Source organism: Amphibalanus amphitrite, unplaced genomic scaffold, assembly GCF_019059575.1.
Source record: "Amphibalanus amphitrite isolate SeventyFive unplaced genomic scaffold, NRLGWU_Aamphi_draft 000175F_arrow, whole genome shotgun sequence".
Taxonomy (NCBI): domain Eukaryota; kingdom Metazoa; phylum Arthropoda; class Thecostraca; order Balanomorpha; family Balanidae; genus Amphibalanus; species Amphibalanus amphitrite.
In genome coordinates, this window is record NW_024881670.1 from 356,704 (window position 1) to 375,859 (window position 19,156).

General features: G+C 48.4%; 1 protein-coding gene and 1 long non-coding RNA gene across 3 annotated transcripts in view; one reads left to right on the top strand and one right to left on the bottom strand.

Annotated features, from left to right (window-relative positions):
* Positions 1–665: 665 nt before the first annotated feature.
* The window catches only part of LOC122383856 (terminal nucleotidyltransferase 5C-like), a 30,140-nt gene continuing 11,649 nt past the window's right edge, over positions 666–19,156 (top strand). Inside the window, exons 1-2 of one of the 2 annotated variants that reach the window (XM_043370658.1) lie at positions 666–864; positions 16,024–17,632. In XM_043370658.1, coding sequence (XP_043226593.1) covers positions 16,076–17,278 — 1,203 coding nt within the window. In that variant the 5' untranslated portion in view covers positions 666–864; positions 16,024–16,075 and the 3' untranslated portion in view covers positions 17,279–17,632. The remainder of the gene's footprint in view (positions 865–16,023; positions 17,633–19,156) is intronic. The other variant, XM_043370659.1, reaches the window with a different exon arrangement.
* LOC122383857 lies at positions 11,184–13,528 on the bottom strand. The gene is made up of 2 exons (XR_006256912.1): positions 13,353–13,528; positions 11,184–11,663 (listed from the first exon to the last, which is right to left on the bottom strand). It is a non-coding gene; the product is annotated as an uncharacterized LOC122383857 (long non-coding RNA).

The window sequence follows — 19,156 nt, forward strand, 5'->3', positions numbered from 1 at the left end:
CATCGGCGCACAGAATGATCGTGGAAGGCGCTGCATCCAGGGCGCCTTCGGCGCCTGGATGGCGTCTTTCCAGAGGGCGCCTGCTAGATTTGGGAGGGGCTAAAAGCCCTAGTGTGCCCCTCCCCCTTGGCTGCGCCCCTGAGTCCTTTGTCTAGCGATTTTCGAAGCATGTATCGCGTCCGTAGGGGCCTTGGGAGCTGCCGGTGACCACAGGGGCCTTATAAGGACCCTGATGACTCGGGAGGGTACCCGTAGGCCGTATACGGCTTACGGGTCCCGAGTCATGTGAGCCATATCACCACAGGGCACCGCATCTTTTTCGAGATAAATGACCGTTCTTAAGCGTGTCGCATTTTCCTGAGCATGATCTGGCGTTTACAGCCTGACGGCCCCTCTCCTGTCCGGCTGACAGCTTACTGACAAGCCACCTGGCGATCGCCAACTCAACCCTAATTACGACGTTGTCCGATAGGTGGCGGGGTCATACAATCCCAGTCAGGACAAGGGATTCTCATTATTATTTTGCTATCATATTTTCCCCCCTTTTAAAGTCATTTAAAAGCGCTATTGCACAAGTAATTTTTCGATAAGCAGCGATTCCAGCGGCCGCATCAGGGTCCGGATGGAGCCAGGGAGCGTATGCTCCGGTGACGTCACCGTAGTGTTGCAGATTTGTAACATTAGCGAGCCCGGACGATCTTACCTAACTTATACGGCCTTGGGCCGCCAGTCGGTAGCGGGACGCTGCGGGGCTGGGTTCGACTTCTGTCTGTCCGGTGCATCGCCAGCTTGACCGTCTCACATCCTGCGACCGACTCGACTCGTCACTCTACAGCTGCACCCGCCGCCGACTCCCCCAACCAGGTGAGCAGCCCGCGGTCCGGTGGCGGTCCAAAGGAGACGGTCTCCTGGTGTTGGTGGCAAATGCCTCAATGCATGGACTGTTTTTCCATGGTCCTGGACTTAATTCATATTTTTTTAGCTTTTCACCTATTTTGATTAATAGACCAACGAAAAAGTAGCTTTTTGTTCCGATACCAGAGAAGAAAATTTATATGCAAATTTGGCAGTAGCGTTACCGTGAAAAACGAAATTGAAGGGGCTTCCGTCCCGAGAACGACACGCGAGGCGCATCTCTTTATGGAGTACCCATTAATCTAGCTTCTGAGAAAGGGAACCGCTGAAATTCAAGGACGAGTTTTTTAACGGAGACCGTCTTTGGTGCGTGGCCTTGGTATGTCGGCAGAATTTATTTATCCTGTCGCTGTGAGCGATGGAACAGCTAGAAGTTATACCAGCTACTTCTTTTGTGATTGACCTCCCTCTTCACGCTAACATCGACGTTTGGGTAACTTTTTTATTTGTGTCTTACTTAATCATATCACTGACATTGTCATTGAATTGAAATTGAAATTTTCCATTTAGACATTCCATAATTGCTGTAATGAAGCATTCGCCCTAGCCTTTTCCTAAAAATGGGGTACTTATTTATTTTTTAGGCATAAATTATAATCCATCATTTCAACTGTAACTGTAGTTAAATGCTAAAATTCACTTTTTATAACTGAGCCAAAATTCATGTTAAAATATTTGTGAAATAGAATAAAATAGGAAATGAAGCATTTTATGCCACACGAATTTCTCAAAGAGAAGCTAAAACTGCTGTCTCATCGCTGGATGAAAGCTAGGCGCTGAACCTGACCGCGACAACCACCATTAAACCTACACCTGTAATTGTAGCCAGTAACTATAGAAGTCCACCGCGATCGGGCTGCTGTGCCCAACACGGCGTAGCCCGGGGGCCAGCTCCCGGCCGGCTGGCACCTGGCCAACTGGGCCGGCCGCGGAGGAGAAGTCACACAATTGGCACGCTCCGGTGCTCTATTCTCACCCCAAGTACAGCCCGGCGCGAACCATTAGCGGCTCTGGTTCGGCCCTGCAGGTGGGGTCTGAGTGATTCAAAGGCTAGGCCCGCCGACCGAGGTCGCTTGCTGCTCGAGCCATGAGTCAGAGCAGTCAGGAGAGATGCTGATCGAGACGAGAGTCAAGTCACGTATGCTCTTGCACCAGTTAGTGGTAAGTGTGGCTGGATTCACCATTCCCTACTCATAAATATAGTTGGTCCGAATGAACTGCCGTACCTCTCGTATTGGATCTTTCTATTGGATCGCGGCCCTCATTGCAAGCGAAATTAACTACTGACTTCGTGCTGAATGATTTATGAACTACCGGCTAGCTTCAGGAAATCGGTCGTAACAGCTAGTGAAATATGTCCTACCGCCTGGTATGCTTTATAGCCAGAATTTGGTCTCTTTTGTGCTCAACTTCTAGAGGATTCTGCGGTAAAAGTGGAAACTAGGTCTGTCAATAGGCTGTTGACTCAGCCATTGGAGAAGGTGTGGCCGTCTAGGACGTTGCGAGGCGGCATGATCATGACCTTCGTGAGTCGACATTGAACTTCTTCCTTGTTTCCGTGTGGTACGGTCGCATTTGTAGTACTTTTTCGGTTGGTCGTCGAGTGCACAGTTATACTGTCTACTGCGCCTAATGCACGCAACAGGAAGGATGCTGGTTTCTATTTTTTGATATTTTTCTATGATAGCAAACATAAACAGTGACCCTTTGTTTAGACTGATTAACGCCTTTGCTTCATTTCCTTTAATTGAAGGGCATACGGTAATGAAGCTCTCAATTTCATCGACTCGAGTATCGGAAATGTACCGCATCACTATATACTTGATGTCAAGCGGCGATTAAAATGTAGGTGCTAATTATGGCCAAGAATTAATGCAACAAATCCAATAATGTGTTTCAGTGTTTAGTGGTCCGGCAGCTTTCATTAACAAAATAAAGACCTTTTGCTTTGATTCGGTTTCAGTTGATGTCATATGTCACACTTAAAAGTGTGGGTGGGACCTTTGGCAAGTGCATGTCTATATAGCTTCGTCAGAAACATGATAGCATTGCAATCGCGTCATGCTCCGTTTAGCGCAAAAAATCGCAGTCTGGTTTCAAGCGAGGAAATTCCATTGGGCTTGTGGCAGTATTTTTGGCAAATATTTAGGAATAAAACCTCCGTCAATCCATACCGCAAACAGGAATATACTTGTGCCGACTAGTTCGGCCTAATTCGACCACAGTCTAACCGTCACCTGTTTCGGAAAACCCCCGATGGACTCTGGCCCGAGTTATCTGTCGCGCCGCGCCGCCACTCACGATTTGAACGCCCCCGTGGCGGCCCATGATGTCGCTGTCACGATAGGCTGGTGTCGCAACCACCGCTGACTCAGGACCGCTGGCCGGTCACGTGTGAACAGAGCTCTATGCGTGGGCTCATTTCGTGACCTTCTCCCTCCTCAGAAGGTGTCGACCTCTGTCTATGGCGGCGGGACAGATTATGCAGAGCGAGATACCGAGGGTTAAGACGAGTTTTGGAGGTGATACCATTTTGTGCGCACAACTGGACTGTGACTCACTTATATAAGATGTTCGAATGATTCAATAGGTATCTTGACTCACGTCGGATGAGCACTTAATATCATTTGGTTATGGAATGGACAGAACTTCGCAATGGCTTCATATTTACATCAATCTGGGAAACTTTCTAATCTTATTTGTTCAATCAGTCTTGAAGATTATGCAACGCAAAAAAGTCCGATTACTGAGTGTTACAGAGCTAAAAAGTCAATCAATTGAGCGATGGTTAACATGAGAAAGAAATGTAAAAAATGGACCACTAAAATGAAAATAAGAGCAATTGCACCAAGAGTGCTGCTTCGGGCTGGAGCACCGCTCATAAACCAGCGCTTTGTTTCGCTACGACATTGCGCAGACTATTGGCTAGAACACAATAGTTACAGGGAATTATTTTACTTGCCTCAGTTATTGTTTGCTTTAGTTATTGTTTGCTTGTCAACACTCAACATATAACATGTCCAGTAAAGAAAAAGATCGAAGCCGAATCACCGTAATCTGGACGTATGTCCTATTTATCATTTTATTTGTACACATTATCAGCTTGTCGCCTGCACACTCCACAAAGCATTGGCACTGGGAAGCAGGAAAGTGACCGCCGGCGGGGCCACTAGCCGATTGTCACGTCCGAACGGTACTTGACTGGCACTGCCTCCTACCAATGGGTGTGGCCGGACCTCAGTTTCCGTGTCACTGCCGCCCGTTCGGCGTTGGTCGTGACTGGTGGGCGGCTGACGGAGGGTTGGCGCAGCTCTCGGCTGGAGCTAGCCCGAAGACGAGCGGTGCGCTGTAGGACGGAGCCAATAGCAGGTTTGTCGGCTCAGCCGGGAGGCTGACCGGTTTGCTGTCTTGGAGACGTTCTTTTGGGAGTGTTGTGCGCGACTGGGCCGGTCAGTTGGCCTCGCTCGCCGTTGCCGGACCGCAAGCTGGCGACGTTTTTATCTGGGTCCGTGCCGTCTCGTCACGTCGTCTCGGCGCTGTCGCCGAGGGCGATGCCGTTTGCGACAGTCGTGTCCCGGTGCCTTCCGGCAGATTTGGTCGCTGTGATAGCGTGGCATTGGACGAGTCGCCTGTTTGTCAGAGGGCGCACCTCTGCGGTAAGATAGGACTCGGCGTGTCTCTGAAATGGCCACACCTGCCCCGTTCCCGCGGCTGTCGACAGGAGTGCCCAGTAACCCAGGGAGTGCCGATAATGTTTGTCACTTATCACTGACGCCACCCTGACCTTGACCGCTGTTGTGAATTGCCCCCATTAAACCGGTCAGTCGGGTGCGGGAAAAACTCGCCCACAACTGACCTGATCTGCAGCTCGTGGCCTTATTCGAATGCAAGCTGTCAAATGAACGCCAGTCAGGCTCACTCTCGCTACAGTGAGTTCTTGTGAGCCTTTATAATCATGTGCACCACCCGGGTAAAAAAGGCACGGCTTTCACGCCTCTACTCACGATCTTGTCAGTTGGCTCGCGAAGGTCGTCTCACAGTTGCCAGGTGGCTGCTGAGGCAGACGATGTCTCCTGTGCCTCCATGCTCACGTGCTGAGTCTAGAAAGGGACCGCAGCCGCGACCTACCGAGAAGCCCTTGTCGCTCCTGCCGTCCTTTTAATCTTACCTGGCAAATACGAGTCTAGACCGAATCGACTTAAGCACGGGTTGTCCAGCGACCGGCTCAACCACGCGATAGTCACTATTTGTATAGGGAAATGTCATGGCAGTATATTTTTAGGGATAATATGACGATTCACCGAGCAGCGTGCACGTGTGGTTATGCGGATGCACATATGTTGCACAAGGTTTTCCCATGTTTTCAATTTCAACAATGTCACGCTTTGTTCCTTTGAGATGCTTGGAACTCAGCTATACGAGTATAAGGAATATGATACAGACATTAAAAGTTTCGAACGATATGTAAGTTATATTTATCGGTCAGCTTATATTTTTTCAGCTTTAGTCTTTATGCATCTATTTCTATGAGCCGAAATTCAAAAGCCAATGACACAAATAACGTAATTATAAGCTACAACAACTCTAAAACTGTTCAAACTTTGACTCCTTGAAACAAATGAAGTTATTACTACGCTTGGTGAACTGAATTGAGTTGAACTAAGATTTATCAGCAGTCTTGCGTAGTTGTTGTTACCAACATTGTGTGCACAATATGCAAATTTATTGCAGATAGCGTATAACACACTTTACCTGTGCTCCAGTGTTATGTCATATTTGCTCTGGACTTGCGTAATTTTCTAAGTACCTAGCTATCACACAAAGAAGTACTTGATACCATAACGTATTCAATCCTCGCCTGCGCTATCAAAAGCATTCAAACGGCACGCCTTCACTGCTGTTTGTACAGTGAAATGAATCACACGTCAATATTAATCTTTCAAAAGTCTGTTTCATCTGTCAAGCCCATGTCATTTTAATGGCACGCCGGGCCCCTACCATCGTATGTTTTTATTACCAGCTATTCGCTCCGTCGGACCTTTGGTCGGACCGTCTGTCCGTCGTCCAGCGGCGCCTCGTTTCGGCGAAAACGCGCAGCGTGGGACGATTCGGAGAAGGTGCGTCGTCGTGGGCCTTTCCGACCTTGCGGTGACCATTATTTAGACGGGCTGCACGCTTCGGCACGTACTGTAAATGTTGGAGATTACCCCGCCCCGTTCCCGCCCGGTGTCCGCTGTATGTAGCCAGTTTTATAGACACAGGAGCATGTGAAATATCAGCTCCTACATTGTGCAAATTGTCGGTGCATGCGTCGCTTCGAGTAATTACCGCTGTCCTCGACTGGCTTCTGACCAGACGCGGCCTACTGCGTATTTTCTGGTGCAGACGGAGGTAAAACGTGATTCCGGCGTGCGAATCAGGGGCATGACGTGGTACGCGTTACGCAACGCAACCTTGCCACTTTGTCCATTGTTGTAGGTTCATTCTTGCCACTAACACATTGAGCTGTCGATAGCATTTTGTTAGGCAATAAGCTGTATGCTTTTTGAAGCTACGCTCGACGACCTGCGTAAAGCGAGCTTTTATGTTTTGTGAATCTCTTGCTGGGATTGATTTCACGTTTGTCGCGTCTGTTTGTCAGCTTGTGCGAGGTGAAGTGACAAACACAGAGCGACTTTCGGCGCAGAGGTGTTGAGTTCTGCTCGCGTGCCTCTCTGAAGCGGAGGACTGGCTGCAAACTGGAGCTATCCGTACCAAGTTGCACGTGCCCGCCGCTCGGGAGCGCGCCGCGAGCGCCTCCGAAGCGTCATTATTCGTTACACCCTGTCCGGGGGCAAGGCCACGGGTAGCGTGACGGTGCGCGGCGCCGCCGGGCGCGACTGCCCCTCCGTCCCGCCCCCGCACTTTGCCGCCGTGCAGTTATTGCCGTCTGGAAATCACCGCAGTGATACCCTCCCGTGCTCGCGGTATGCACGCCGGCAGCCTTGACGGGGCCTTTGTCTCGACCGGTGTGCAAATACCCAGAAAACTTGCACGTGCTCGGCTTTACTGAATGTCAACGGCGATCAAAATGTGCAATGAAAATGGAACTACCAGATTAAGCTATTGTTTCGTCATCTATTTGCGTTGCACCATATGTCGTTGTGACGCAGTGTGGGCATCAGGCACCATTTGCTTACCGTTGATTAGATCCTGCCCACGTTTCAAAGTTAATTAGGAATGCTGCATCTGTTGCTCGTCTATAGTAGCACCCATCACTTTCTGCTTTTTAAGCACCTGAGATCAATAGATAGCCGAGTTAATGGTGTGGATGAGCTTATTCCCGCAGGGACTGCCTTGGGGGCCATTAGCGCCTTATTTTGCATTAATAATAACCTCCAATCTGTGATCGGCTCGGACGAGATTCTAAATGAAGTTCTTGGATAGACGAAGCACGAACAAACAGGTTTCCAGGGCCATGGCGTCCTTCGAGCTCATCCCTCGGCAACCATCTCGCCGTTGTCCCGCTATCATGACTGTGGTGCTATTGGACCCAGAGGCTTCTGTGCCAAACCGTTGACTGGGCCGGGTCAGTGAGGGGTAGCGGTCACGGCCTCAAGGTCGGGCAGTGCCCCGGGCGACGCTGAGTCTCGGCTGGGTGAGCGCTGCTGTGGGGTTTCGGACCGATATAGCTGGGCTGAGAGGGAAGCCTGTGACTGCAGGACGGCAGAAGGAAGTGGCTGCTAACAGCTGACGCTTGGAGATGGGTCACGTGGATCTATGTATGTAATTATTCTTCTTCAGATGCTTGGCTGTTCCCTTAAAATAGTTGGATGCTGCAGTAACTCATCGGAATCGAGTAGCCCGTTTCTTTTGGTAGGATTAAAAGGCACCTCACGAGTTACGCCGTTTTGTAGCCAAATGAGGACACAGCTCGCCTCCCACCACCGGTCAAGCTAGTCATTAGTGAATAGTGGATATGTTCACCAATTGCAAATCATATCCTATATTCACGACTGCAAAACATGAGCACAGTAAACAACGCTCCCAAGACACCCAGGTCATAGTCGTGAAGCTATTACGTCTTTATGGGCCGCTTAAATACCAACGGGCGTAAGTCGACAGTATCTTCTTCCATCATAATCACAGCTCCCTGGACCTGACCTTGGCTCCAGTGGTGTCGGTAACACCAATGAGGTCAGGAAGTGGGTCGCGGAGGCCGTCTGTCGCGGGCTATCGGCCCATAACTTTGACAGATGAACCCGTAACGAGAGCATGTAACGATCTACCGTGCCGACCCGGTCGCCAATGGTAATGGCAGGCGGAGCAGCGACCCAGTGGCGGAGGGCTAATTAGCACCGGAGAGGGCAGACGTGCGCCGCGGACTCTTTGCATTCGCTTCAAATTAAAATCAATTAAAATTCGTCAGTTATTTTCCATAGAGCTTGCTTTGATTCATTGACAATGCACGTAAATGAGGTCTGTGCTAATGCATGAAGAAGATGCTACTTGTTGTAATATTCAGTTAGCTACCTTATCGATTTACTTGTGCTGTGGGAACATGAATGGCCAAGGTTGCGGTTGGCCTAATGGTACACGTAAAATACGGCTGCCACACGTGAATGGCTTGCACTTTTCTGCAGTCAATGCATGACTCGTAATTCGTAGTCATGGCCATTTTGAATCGGGATGGGTGCTCCTGATGTAACTGCGGGGCAACTCTTTCATAAACCAACAGGCCACTTGTGTTGATTTACGTTTATTTATATTGCGGCTGTATGACCACAAAAGGAACTTTTTCGAACCAAATTTGCTTTCTATAATATTTCCTCCTGGCGTAAGTTTTTTTGCCTATTAACTAACCAAAAAGCTGTCGGAACTATTCGTAAAAACTAAAACTTCCAGCGTTTGTTCTGAAGCCCCCATCCTTTCTCTCTAATGTGAGCGGTGCTCTGCGCGGACCTATTCCCGTTCAGCCAGCATCCGGTACCGGCTCAGCCGCCGAGCTGTTACCACGCCGTTTGTGGGCGGACCGGAGCTGTTCCACGGAGTCTATACTGTGACCTTCCCCGGGGCCTGTCGAACGATCATTAACCTGAACATATGACAGCTGTCCGCCTCTGGCGGCGGCTGATCGGCCCAACTGCTAGACAGAGCCATTTGTGACGGCAGCCCGATCGATTTTGGCCGCATATGTCCGTGTGTCCGTATGTGCGTTGGGGGTACGGAGCGAGTGATCGAGCCCCGGTGTCAACGAGCGCTGAAGCTCAGTTGCTGCAGCTATTAACAAAATTATGCGTTCACATCAGGCTAAATTGGGGGACATAAATTACATAAATCTGGAATACAACGTACACAAAGTATGGATGTCATACAGCGCCTTGAGGGCCGTAAGATTGCTGTGCCTATTCGTGTTTGAGAAATAAATTTACCTCCTGGATTGTTCCGTGGATGACGAAACAATCCAGGAACAATATAAGTCTTCTGCTTTGTGAGAAACATGAGTGTTAAACTCCAAAACGAACGTTTTGGAGTGCGAGTCCGGTTGCAACATATGTCAAATTCCATTTTGTGCAGTGTTAATCGCTGCTAAAGCTGCAAAAGGTCGTGACCGCCGCTATCACACCATTCGTGTCAGCTTCCGACTTTAATAATCCTTTGTTGGTCACTCACAAACGTTACAGGTAAAATTCCTCGGTCTTACGATAGGCGGCGGCCGCGGCCATAACGGCCGGAGCGACACCAGCGCCACCATCGGCGGCTGGTCGGAACTATCGCAACGGATCGCACGTTAATTCAAATTATTTAGTAACGATACGTTATGCGTCAACGAAACCTTTACTGAAAATTTAAGAAAAATGCATTTCATATTATAGCTTAATTTCATGATACATCTCGCGATGTAAATAGGTATTTTAATGGATAATTTGATTAGTAAATAATTGCATCCCTTCAATTAACTAATAATATCATTGCACATATTTCGCATTCGATAAATGCCCCACCGGAATATGAAAGCCCACAAAGTAAGCTTTCTAAAAATGTATATTAGTCACAAGTCAGTGATGGCTTATGCTACTTTTGACGCGATTGTTTTCGTTATCGGTCGATATAACATACACTTTTACTATATTCCAATGCGTACAACTCAGTCAAATTTGAATATTACGTTAATGCCCCAGTAGATATTTAAACATCAATTAATTGCCGTTCGAATGATGTTACGCATGCCTCAATGGTGCCTACCCTAAGCTACTTTTTTCTCGTGTCTTGATAAGCAAGCACTAGGCAAAATTGTGGTATCACCATAATTAACTAATAAAATTAATGAATAAATGACACCTTCGATAAATGCCCCACCGGAATACGAAAGCCCACAAAGTAAGCTTTCTAAAAATGTATATTAGCCACAAGTCAGTGATGGCTTATGCTACTTTTGACGCGATTGTTTTCGTTATCGGTCGATATAACATACACTTTTACTATTTTTCAATGCTTACAACTCAGTCAAACTTGAATATTACGTTAATGCCCCAGTAGATAATCAAACAGCAATTAATTGCTATTCGAATGATGGTACCCATACCCCCATTGCGCCTAGCCTAAGCTGCTTTTACCCCCTGTCTTCATTGCCAATCACTGGGTGCAATAGCGGTCTCAGGCCTTATCCGGGCAAAAATGATTTTTAGGGTGAGGGGACAAACGCTAAAGCTATTTCTTTCAAATGTGGCTACTTAAGCGTTTCAAATAAGAGTAAAATTGGGGAACTTCACTTACCTGAACATAATTTACTTAATCTTAAAAATTGACTATCTAATCAAAGTATCAGTAGGCATGATCCAAACATGTAGGTACCTAGGCATGGCGGCGATGGGAGATACCTGTCAGGGTGCGGGCCAGTTATTTTCATGTTCAATCTCTTCATATTGACGCAATCAACGTCACGTAAATATAGAATGTATATTCTTCGCAAGTAGCATATCAATACATTTATCACAAATCTAATGCAGTCACATAAACACATTTTGACACGCACGCTAACGCACCAGATTCTGATGCGCCAACATTTTGATAGGTGCACATTCGCTGACGCTCGCATTTCAAGTCACATAACAATTTTTAGCTGCCTTCAACAGTCGGCGGCCGTCCTGCGTCAAGGCATGTCGCATTCCGTCCTGTTTTTCAACAGGTTGTTGGGTAAACACTTGCATAGATTCTGCCCGCCCAGTAGTTAAATCGCAAACATGAAACAACTGAATACGAAGAAGAAAAAAGAAAACGGGCCGATCATGGACAACAAGAACACCGACAGGAACATTTTCATTAAGTTCGCAACCTCGTGGCGAAGTTAATCGAGATCACGACTTATCGTCCTATAGGTTCATGACTTTTACACACTTTAGAAGTAGCAGTCGCAGCTGCATCCCGCTTTGGAGGCCGAGGAAATCCATGGCAGGAGGGCAAAAACAAGAACAATATGATTTTGTGACGGCCGGCTTTATCTAAATTACTGAACTCCACTTTTCGTCCCGAACAGTGATTTTTCCTCGGCATGTTATTTTACTCCGAATGAACTCGTGACTCGAGGTTTAGGAATTTCGCGCCGATTGAAGTTCGTCGGAAGCACGGAGGACGTTTCTTTGTCTAGGACGAGTGGTACGCGTGCCTCCATTGCGTGTAGCCCCACTGCGTTTCCAGCTGGCAAATCTCGGTGCTGACGATGTCCTTTAGGTCCACTAAACGTTGATGCACGTAGGTGTCGCACTCATCTGTAAAGAAAAGCCAAATTGTCACAAAAACATTTTCTTCAGTGTCACTGTCATTCACCAGAAGGCTCACATTCAAAACCCCTTAGCCCTAGGTAAAAAGATATTATGAGGAATTTCGGTCCCCACTAGTGAAACTTCACATTCATGCGTGAACAGCCTGATGGTAATATTCTTATTTGTTAAACAATAAATACAAACTGATAACTGACACTGACACTACTATGAATCAGCCCAGAAAAAGAGCATACTACCTAGGTACTTGACAAATGGGATACCAATTTCAAAGAAAGTAAGTCAATTCTTCAAAGCAGCCTGAATCAATATATGCAGGCTAGAAGCATATGCCTACTATCTGAGGAGTTAACAAGCAGCCGTTTAATGAAGTGGGTTGCAGACTGCAGAGCCACCACAACAATTCTTGAAACTGCACATGAGTGACACTTGTTCTGATTTCAGCAGCATGTTGTAATGGCATTGGGTGGTAATGGCATACTAATAAATTTAGTAGGCACTACTTGTTGCATCAATGTTAAATAGGGAAGATCAATACATACTTGGGAAGCTGATGTCAAAGGTAGTTATGAAAGAATCACTTCAAACAAGTTATGAAAATGTTGTGAAAGGTTTCCAAATAATTTACAAAAGGGCAGTGTCGAATGACTCATCACAAAATTATATTAATGCTTGGGTATTAGAGGGGAAAATTCCTCTGCAAAAAAAGGGATGAGGGTGGTATATTCTTGATAAGGTTAGCCCCGCCCCCCTAAAAAAAATTGAAATAAAGAACAGAAGAAGGAAAAATTGCACTTTCCTGTACAATGGTGGAATCTGATGCGATCATGCAATTAGATGCTCTTTCATGAGTGGTAAATTGCTATTGAAAGTTGGAGGTGGGAGTGGAAAATTATTTTCATTTGGATGTCTTGTTCCACCCAAATTGACAAATTTTGGGACACTGCGAATGAGTTATGAAAATTTTGCCAAAGGGTTCAACAAGTAAACAAAAGTGTTGTTTGAAATGAGTTATGTAAAGGCTGTGAAAGAGTTATGAAGAATTTGCAAAAGGGTTCCTTCAAAAGAGTTCCGAAAAGGTTCCGAAAGAGTTACAATGAGTTAATGAAGAGATTTTCCGAATGAGGTATGAAAAAGTTGTCAGAGGGTCACAAATAATCTATGAGAAATTTGCTTTAAATGAATTATGAAAGGGCTGTGACAGGGTTACAATAAGTTAATGAAAAGCCTCTTTCGAATGAGTCAGGAAAATGTCGCGAAAGGGTTGCAAATAATTTACGAAAGGGTTATTTTGAATGAGCTATGAAAATATTGAACATAGTTAAAAATAAGTTATGAAAGGGTTACTCTGAATAAACTAATAAAAGGCTGAGAAAGGGTTACCATGAGTTTACGAAAGGGCTGTTTCAAATAAGTTATGAAAAGGCTGCGAAAGGGTTACGAAGGGCTTGCGTAAAGGCTTAGTGAAAGGGTTGTGAGTTGTGACCTAACAAGTTGCGAAAAAATCACAGCAGCTTTAGGAAAAGAATATGAATGGATAAAGAAGTAACAAATTTTGTTGCAACAAGTGAGGAACAATGTCACACTAATGGGGCTATAATTATACTCAGAAATAAAAAGCATCTCAGTCTAGTCCATGAAGACTGAAGAGCAGGCTGCACTTAATTGGTGGCTTACCTCGAAATCACTGGCCGACTCACCCCTTCCACTAGATTGATCGGGCGATTAAACACCTTTTTTCAAATAACGGAAACCCAGGCAATTGCCTAAAACCCAGAAGAAACGTTTGAACCGCTGGAAATGCCGAGAAATTGGCGGCAATATACATTATACAGGGAGGGTACACTGCGCAACAAATGTCTCATAAGCGCATGGAACGTATGCAGTTTCCAAAGCTCTTGATAATATCAAGAACATGTTTTTTTTTCTTCTAATCCCCATCTGGCCAAATGTCCGCCTTTACACGGGGCCTGCACCCTAACGACCTTTCCATTAGTAGATAATTTCGCAGAGCAGAGCGAACTACGAAATGCGTAATAACAAGACAGCCACCTCTTTTCAAATGCGATTGCAGTGAACGAGTCACTCAGCCTAACAGAGTGCGATATTAAATGTGATAGCTGGAGATTATTCCTACGAATGTCTTCAGATGCTGAGTTAGGGCGAGCGAGCGCAGAGAGCGAGCGAGATCAATCCCTCTCTTCATTTCTCTTCCCTCCTTCCCTCTCTTCTTCATTATTTTCTCTGTCCTCCCACCCACCGCGTTGGGTATGACACCACATGCCGTTGTCGCTGTTTTTCCATCTCTGTGCTGTGCGTCACCCGCGTGTTACGTCAGAACGCCTGGTCGGCGGCGGCGGCTGACGCAAGCCACGCGTCCTCGACGTGTTCAGGTGCATGCCTGCTGTGCCCAGAGGGTAACTCAAACGACCTCGGACGGGAGTGTTACGGCCGCCGAAATCAGCAGCCTCACTGCTGGCGACGTGATGGGGTGGCATGTCTGCTCGGTGAATACGTGACTAGAAATGGAGATAGAGTCCAGTTTTCAGGCACATTGCCTTTCCGTGCCGCACAAAGTCGTTTGCCGTACCGATGTACGTCATGAGCCCCACCGTGCCCACGGTATGGTACAATATAGTAGAGCCACTCAGCCAGCCCAGTCAGGCACTCGCATCGATCGGCCGCGTGTGTTGCCGTTCCTAGGAGACTGGCGGTCAGGCCGGCCCATCATGAATACCCTTCGGCCGGGTCAGGACGCGTGTCACGAGCTGGCCTTGTGCCGGGTTCCGCGTCCGGCAGCCTGGCCACCTGGCCAGGTCGGCGCTGTCCCAGTGCGCCGCTGGAATGCACCAGGCGCGCCACAATGAGTGACCTCCAGCGGCCGCCGGCGGCGCTGCGCGTGGAGGGTGCTGGCGGTGCCATGGGCCGGCCGCCGGGAAGCGGGCCGCTGCAGACGGGCGCGGCCACACGAGCAGCCCTCCAGTTCCGGCTGGCTGGCGGCCCGCGAAGGACGCGGTAATGGCACGGTGATTGTCTTTCTGGGTCACACGTCTGGTGGCCGGGCCGCTGGGGCTCTCAGGAAGGTCGTGGCGGACGGGGAGCCGATCTATTACGATAGCGTACCACCGGGGAGTGGCGGGTAGGATTCGGCCGTGCCTGCCACCCACACGCTGCTGATTACGAGCCTCTAAAATACCCCTGTGACACCGAATTGGCACCGTGTCTGGAGTGCACAACGAGCATCCTATTGTTCTCAGCTCTTACAAACCAGCTTCGATAGGTACCTAATCTATCGATATCCTACAAGGATATATTGATGCATACCTATCTTTTCATTACTAGAGCGGATTATAAGTGCGGTGAAGATATAAACAATACATATTTTTGTCAGGCTTGGCCCGACTTTTTATGACCTACATCACTTCAGGCAAATAACATGTTGTTTTAATGCTTATTGTTTCCACCGTTTCATTTCATGGACGGATGATTTCTATCGGTGTCCCATTTCTTTGTTTGGGATAAAGTTAGCAATGAAATAAAAGTTTATTACAAATTACCTACCTTGTGCTTTACAAAATTAATTTTCCATATGCCTAAGCTGCAAATTCATGGTATGAAACCAATTTCCTAGTGCTTCTTGAACAAGCAACTAAATTTTCGGACGTTTTGTGGGGCTTCAATTTTTTTAACGAACGCCCTCCGAGATGAGGATTCGTCTGTTCGCCACGTGACCGTGTCGCACGTGACAGGGTCGACACGTGGCCTTCACCTTCGGGCGGTTCTCGGCACCGGTCATGGACCACGCCGACAAAAACTGGTTTGGCGGAGTAGCTGAACTTGATATTATTCAACTTCTTCTGCTGCTTATCAGCTGGGCCATGACCCGGTCGGGTTAGGGGTGTGGTCAAGCTGCATGATCGTGTTGCATTTGTGATAACCATCACCCCTTGTCAATGCTGTTTTATCATCTGAATGGACCCGGGGGTTTTGTTTGGACCACTCCGGACCACACCCGTTTTGTTTCCACCGTGGTTAGCTATCGACCACAGAGTGAGCATGAACGTATGCGATTTATTTTGCAAGAGCGCATTATTGTTGGAAACCTGCCGTATACCATTCAGTTCCTTTGTGCGCTCCGTCTCAGCGCAGGCAAAACAAAGGTACGCCTGGACAGCCTTGCCTGGACGTTCATGCGCCGTTGCACAGAGTCTTTGTTTGAGACTGAGGCTAAACTTCTCAGCAGATAGTGAGTTAATTGCTGTGCAATTATTTGCCTTCTATCAGAAATTAGTGGAGCAGGCCATCGTTATGTTTCAATGACCCTGTATGTTTTTTTTTCTGTTGGCAGTGTCTTCAACATCACTCTACCACCTCGACACTTGCCGTTCGACTGTCCGACCATGGAGACCATCGACACCCTGCCCGCTGCCGATGGCTCCAACCAGCACCTGGCCACGCTGACCTACGAACAGGTCAAGCGGCTGCACGGCGTCCTGAATGAGGTGCTCCCGATCCACGGGCGAGGCAACTTCCCGACGCTGGAGGTGCGTCTGAAGGATCTGGTGGAGGAGGTGCGCACGCGACTGCGCGAAGACGGCGTGGCCGTGCGCAGTGTGCGTGTTAACGGTGGCGCCGCTAGCCACATCCTCTCCGCTGGAGACGGCGCGGCCACGTCTACCTACAACGACATCGACCTCATCTTCCTCGTGGACCTGCAGACGCAGAAGGACTACGAGAAGGTGAAGACCGCCGTACTGCAGGCGCTCCTTGATCTCCTGCCGGCAGACGTCAGCAGGAAGCGCATGAGCGCGTGCAGCATGCGCGAGGCGTACGTGCACAAGATGGTGAAAGTGAGCGACAACGACAGGTGGTCGCTCATCTCGCTCTCCAACCACGGTGGAAGGAACGTGGAGCTCAAGTTCGTCGACACGATGCGGCGTAAGTTCGAGTTCTCTGTGGACTCGTTCCAGATCCTGCTCGACTCGATCCTCCTCTTCTACCGATGTGCCGAGCCGCAGATCGTTACGGAGAACTTCTACCCGACCGTGGTGGGCGTCAGCGTCTACGGTGACTTCCAGGAGGCCCTCTACCACCTGCAGAAGAGGCTGATCGCCACATGGAAGCCGGAGGAGATCCGCGGCGGCGGTTTACTCAAGTACTGCAACCTCCTCGTCAAGGACTTCACGCCCTCTGAGCCCGAGAACATCAAGACCCTGGAGCGCTACATGTGCTCTCGATTCTTCATCGACTTCCCCGATGTAGCGCTGCAGCGCAACAAGCTCGAAACGTACCTGACCAACCACTTCTTCGGCGCCGACGAGCCCCTGAAGTACGCGTACCTGATGGTCCTCCACAAGGTGGTGAGCGACTCCACCGTCTGCCTGATGAGCCACGAGCGGCGGCAGACGCTGACGCTCATACAGCAGCTCGCCTGCCAGGTTTACGTGCAGCAGCTGCAGAAGCACTACGAGGCCTTGCAAGCGCAGCAGGCGCTTCAGGCGCAGCAGGGAGGTAACGCCCTGATCCTGACCCCGTGCTTCACGAGCCCGCCGCCGACCACGCCGCCGTGCAACTGCTCGGTGGCGCAGCCCCAGTGCTCGTAGCTCGCGCGACACCCGTCCGCCGCGCGTCCACCGTGATATTCTAGTTGCAAGTGACTCTGATGCCGGCACCGTGTGGTGGCTGCGGGGCGGCGCGCTGGCAGACTCTGGTGGACGGATGCGGCGCCGAGTGGGCGGACGGGCGCGCGGGCTGGTAGCGGGGCGGAACGTGTGAGGTTCGTGGGTCATATTTTCTCCAAGAGCGGCACTCTGGCGGCGCACGCAAGTGGGCTGTGCGGCTGGCTTCTACAACATCTGGCAGCGGCGTCGGCAGAAGCCGGCGGCAAAGGTGACGACTGAAGGCGCTGAATTCATCTCCCCGCTACATTCCAGTGGAGCTTCTCGGCACATTTTCAGGTATGCACACCACTACTTCAACCTCTAAAATTCTGAACCATTCCATAGCAACCATGCTTAACGGCTCACGAAGTTAGTTGATGTCGTCAGACTAGGATGGGCAAGAAAACTTCGTCTACAAATCTGTCACGCTGCTGACACTGATTCGGTCCTTGTCCCCTCGGTAAAAGTGTGATAACGGGGCTAAGCCTCAGGATATCCCAACACATGACCTTAATCGGCCGACAAGGTCTTGGTTGACAGTTGAAAGCGCCTCTCAAAGACATGTTGTATTAAACATGTCATCCTTTCAGAGGAAATATCTTGTGAGAGGGCCGCCAGATTTAGTAGGGACTGAATATCAATATGTTAATGACAATGCCTCGCGGTTTTAATCGTTGCATGTGATGGTCTGAGGAGTGATGAGAAAGTGAACCATTTTAGCCTTGAAATACTTGGCTTACCTTGCATTCCAGTAAAGCGTGCTTATGAATAGAGATGAGGCCCACGATCTACGTGACTCGCTAATGCTGTCCAGAGCTAAGGAACATTACCATTGAGAGCTTTTGTCACAATATTTTCTGTTATATCCGGGACGGTGTTGATATTGACAGGTAGCGATCTGGAGGCACTGACAGTGACCACGGAAACCGCTTTTGGAAGCGGTGACATGCGATTGATTGTTGGACCGATTATTTAAAGGTGACAAATGACTTCCTATGTACTGGCTATACGATACTTCATTCAATGTGCTGTTGATGACAGCACTGGTTTCTCGATCTAATATATAACAATACGTTTCCACCAATATTGACCAAGCAGGTTTCAGCTGCTTGACAAAAAGCCGTCGTCCCCAGAGCGTTGTGCTGTTGGCAATATCATATAATAAACGGTCGGGGCCATTTTTTTTTTGTTTTTTGTAGCCGGGCCTCAATGAGGCCAAACTATCTACCAGCTACTTACCCATTTAGAGCGAGAGATTTTTGTCTTTTGAAAAGGTGGCCAGTCCCGAACAACCTGTTAACAGCACAGCGCAGACTTCCGAGCTTTATAACCACAATCTGTGCTGACTTTGTCGCAGAAGAGCACCGCTTCTCAACGACTGGTGTTAGTTTCGTAATTCATTAGGCATAGGAATTATTTATTGCATTGCATTGCTAATATTAAACCGATATTTTCGTCTATGTTGTCATTTCTGATATGCTCTAGACATTTTTTATTAATACGAACGAGCCATGTTTGGTGGGTCAGTTAGTTTTTCTCAGCGTCCACTTGCCAAGTCGCTGTCTGTGGCTGTTGGCTCGCTGAAATCTGGCGTCATCGAATGAATCACCACCGACCGAGACTGCTGGTTCACTTGCATCTAGCATGTCGAATGGATCAGCTACCTTGGAGTCTTTGCAACGTTGCAACTAGCGATCACCTGGTGCAATCGTCTATCGAATTGCTCAGCTGCACTTGGGAGTATTTCTCAATTTCCCTCGACGCTGTCGGAAGAGTTCAAGTTTCGAATAATACCGTTCAGTAGATGGTGCAGCATGCAAT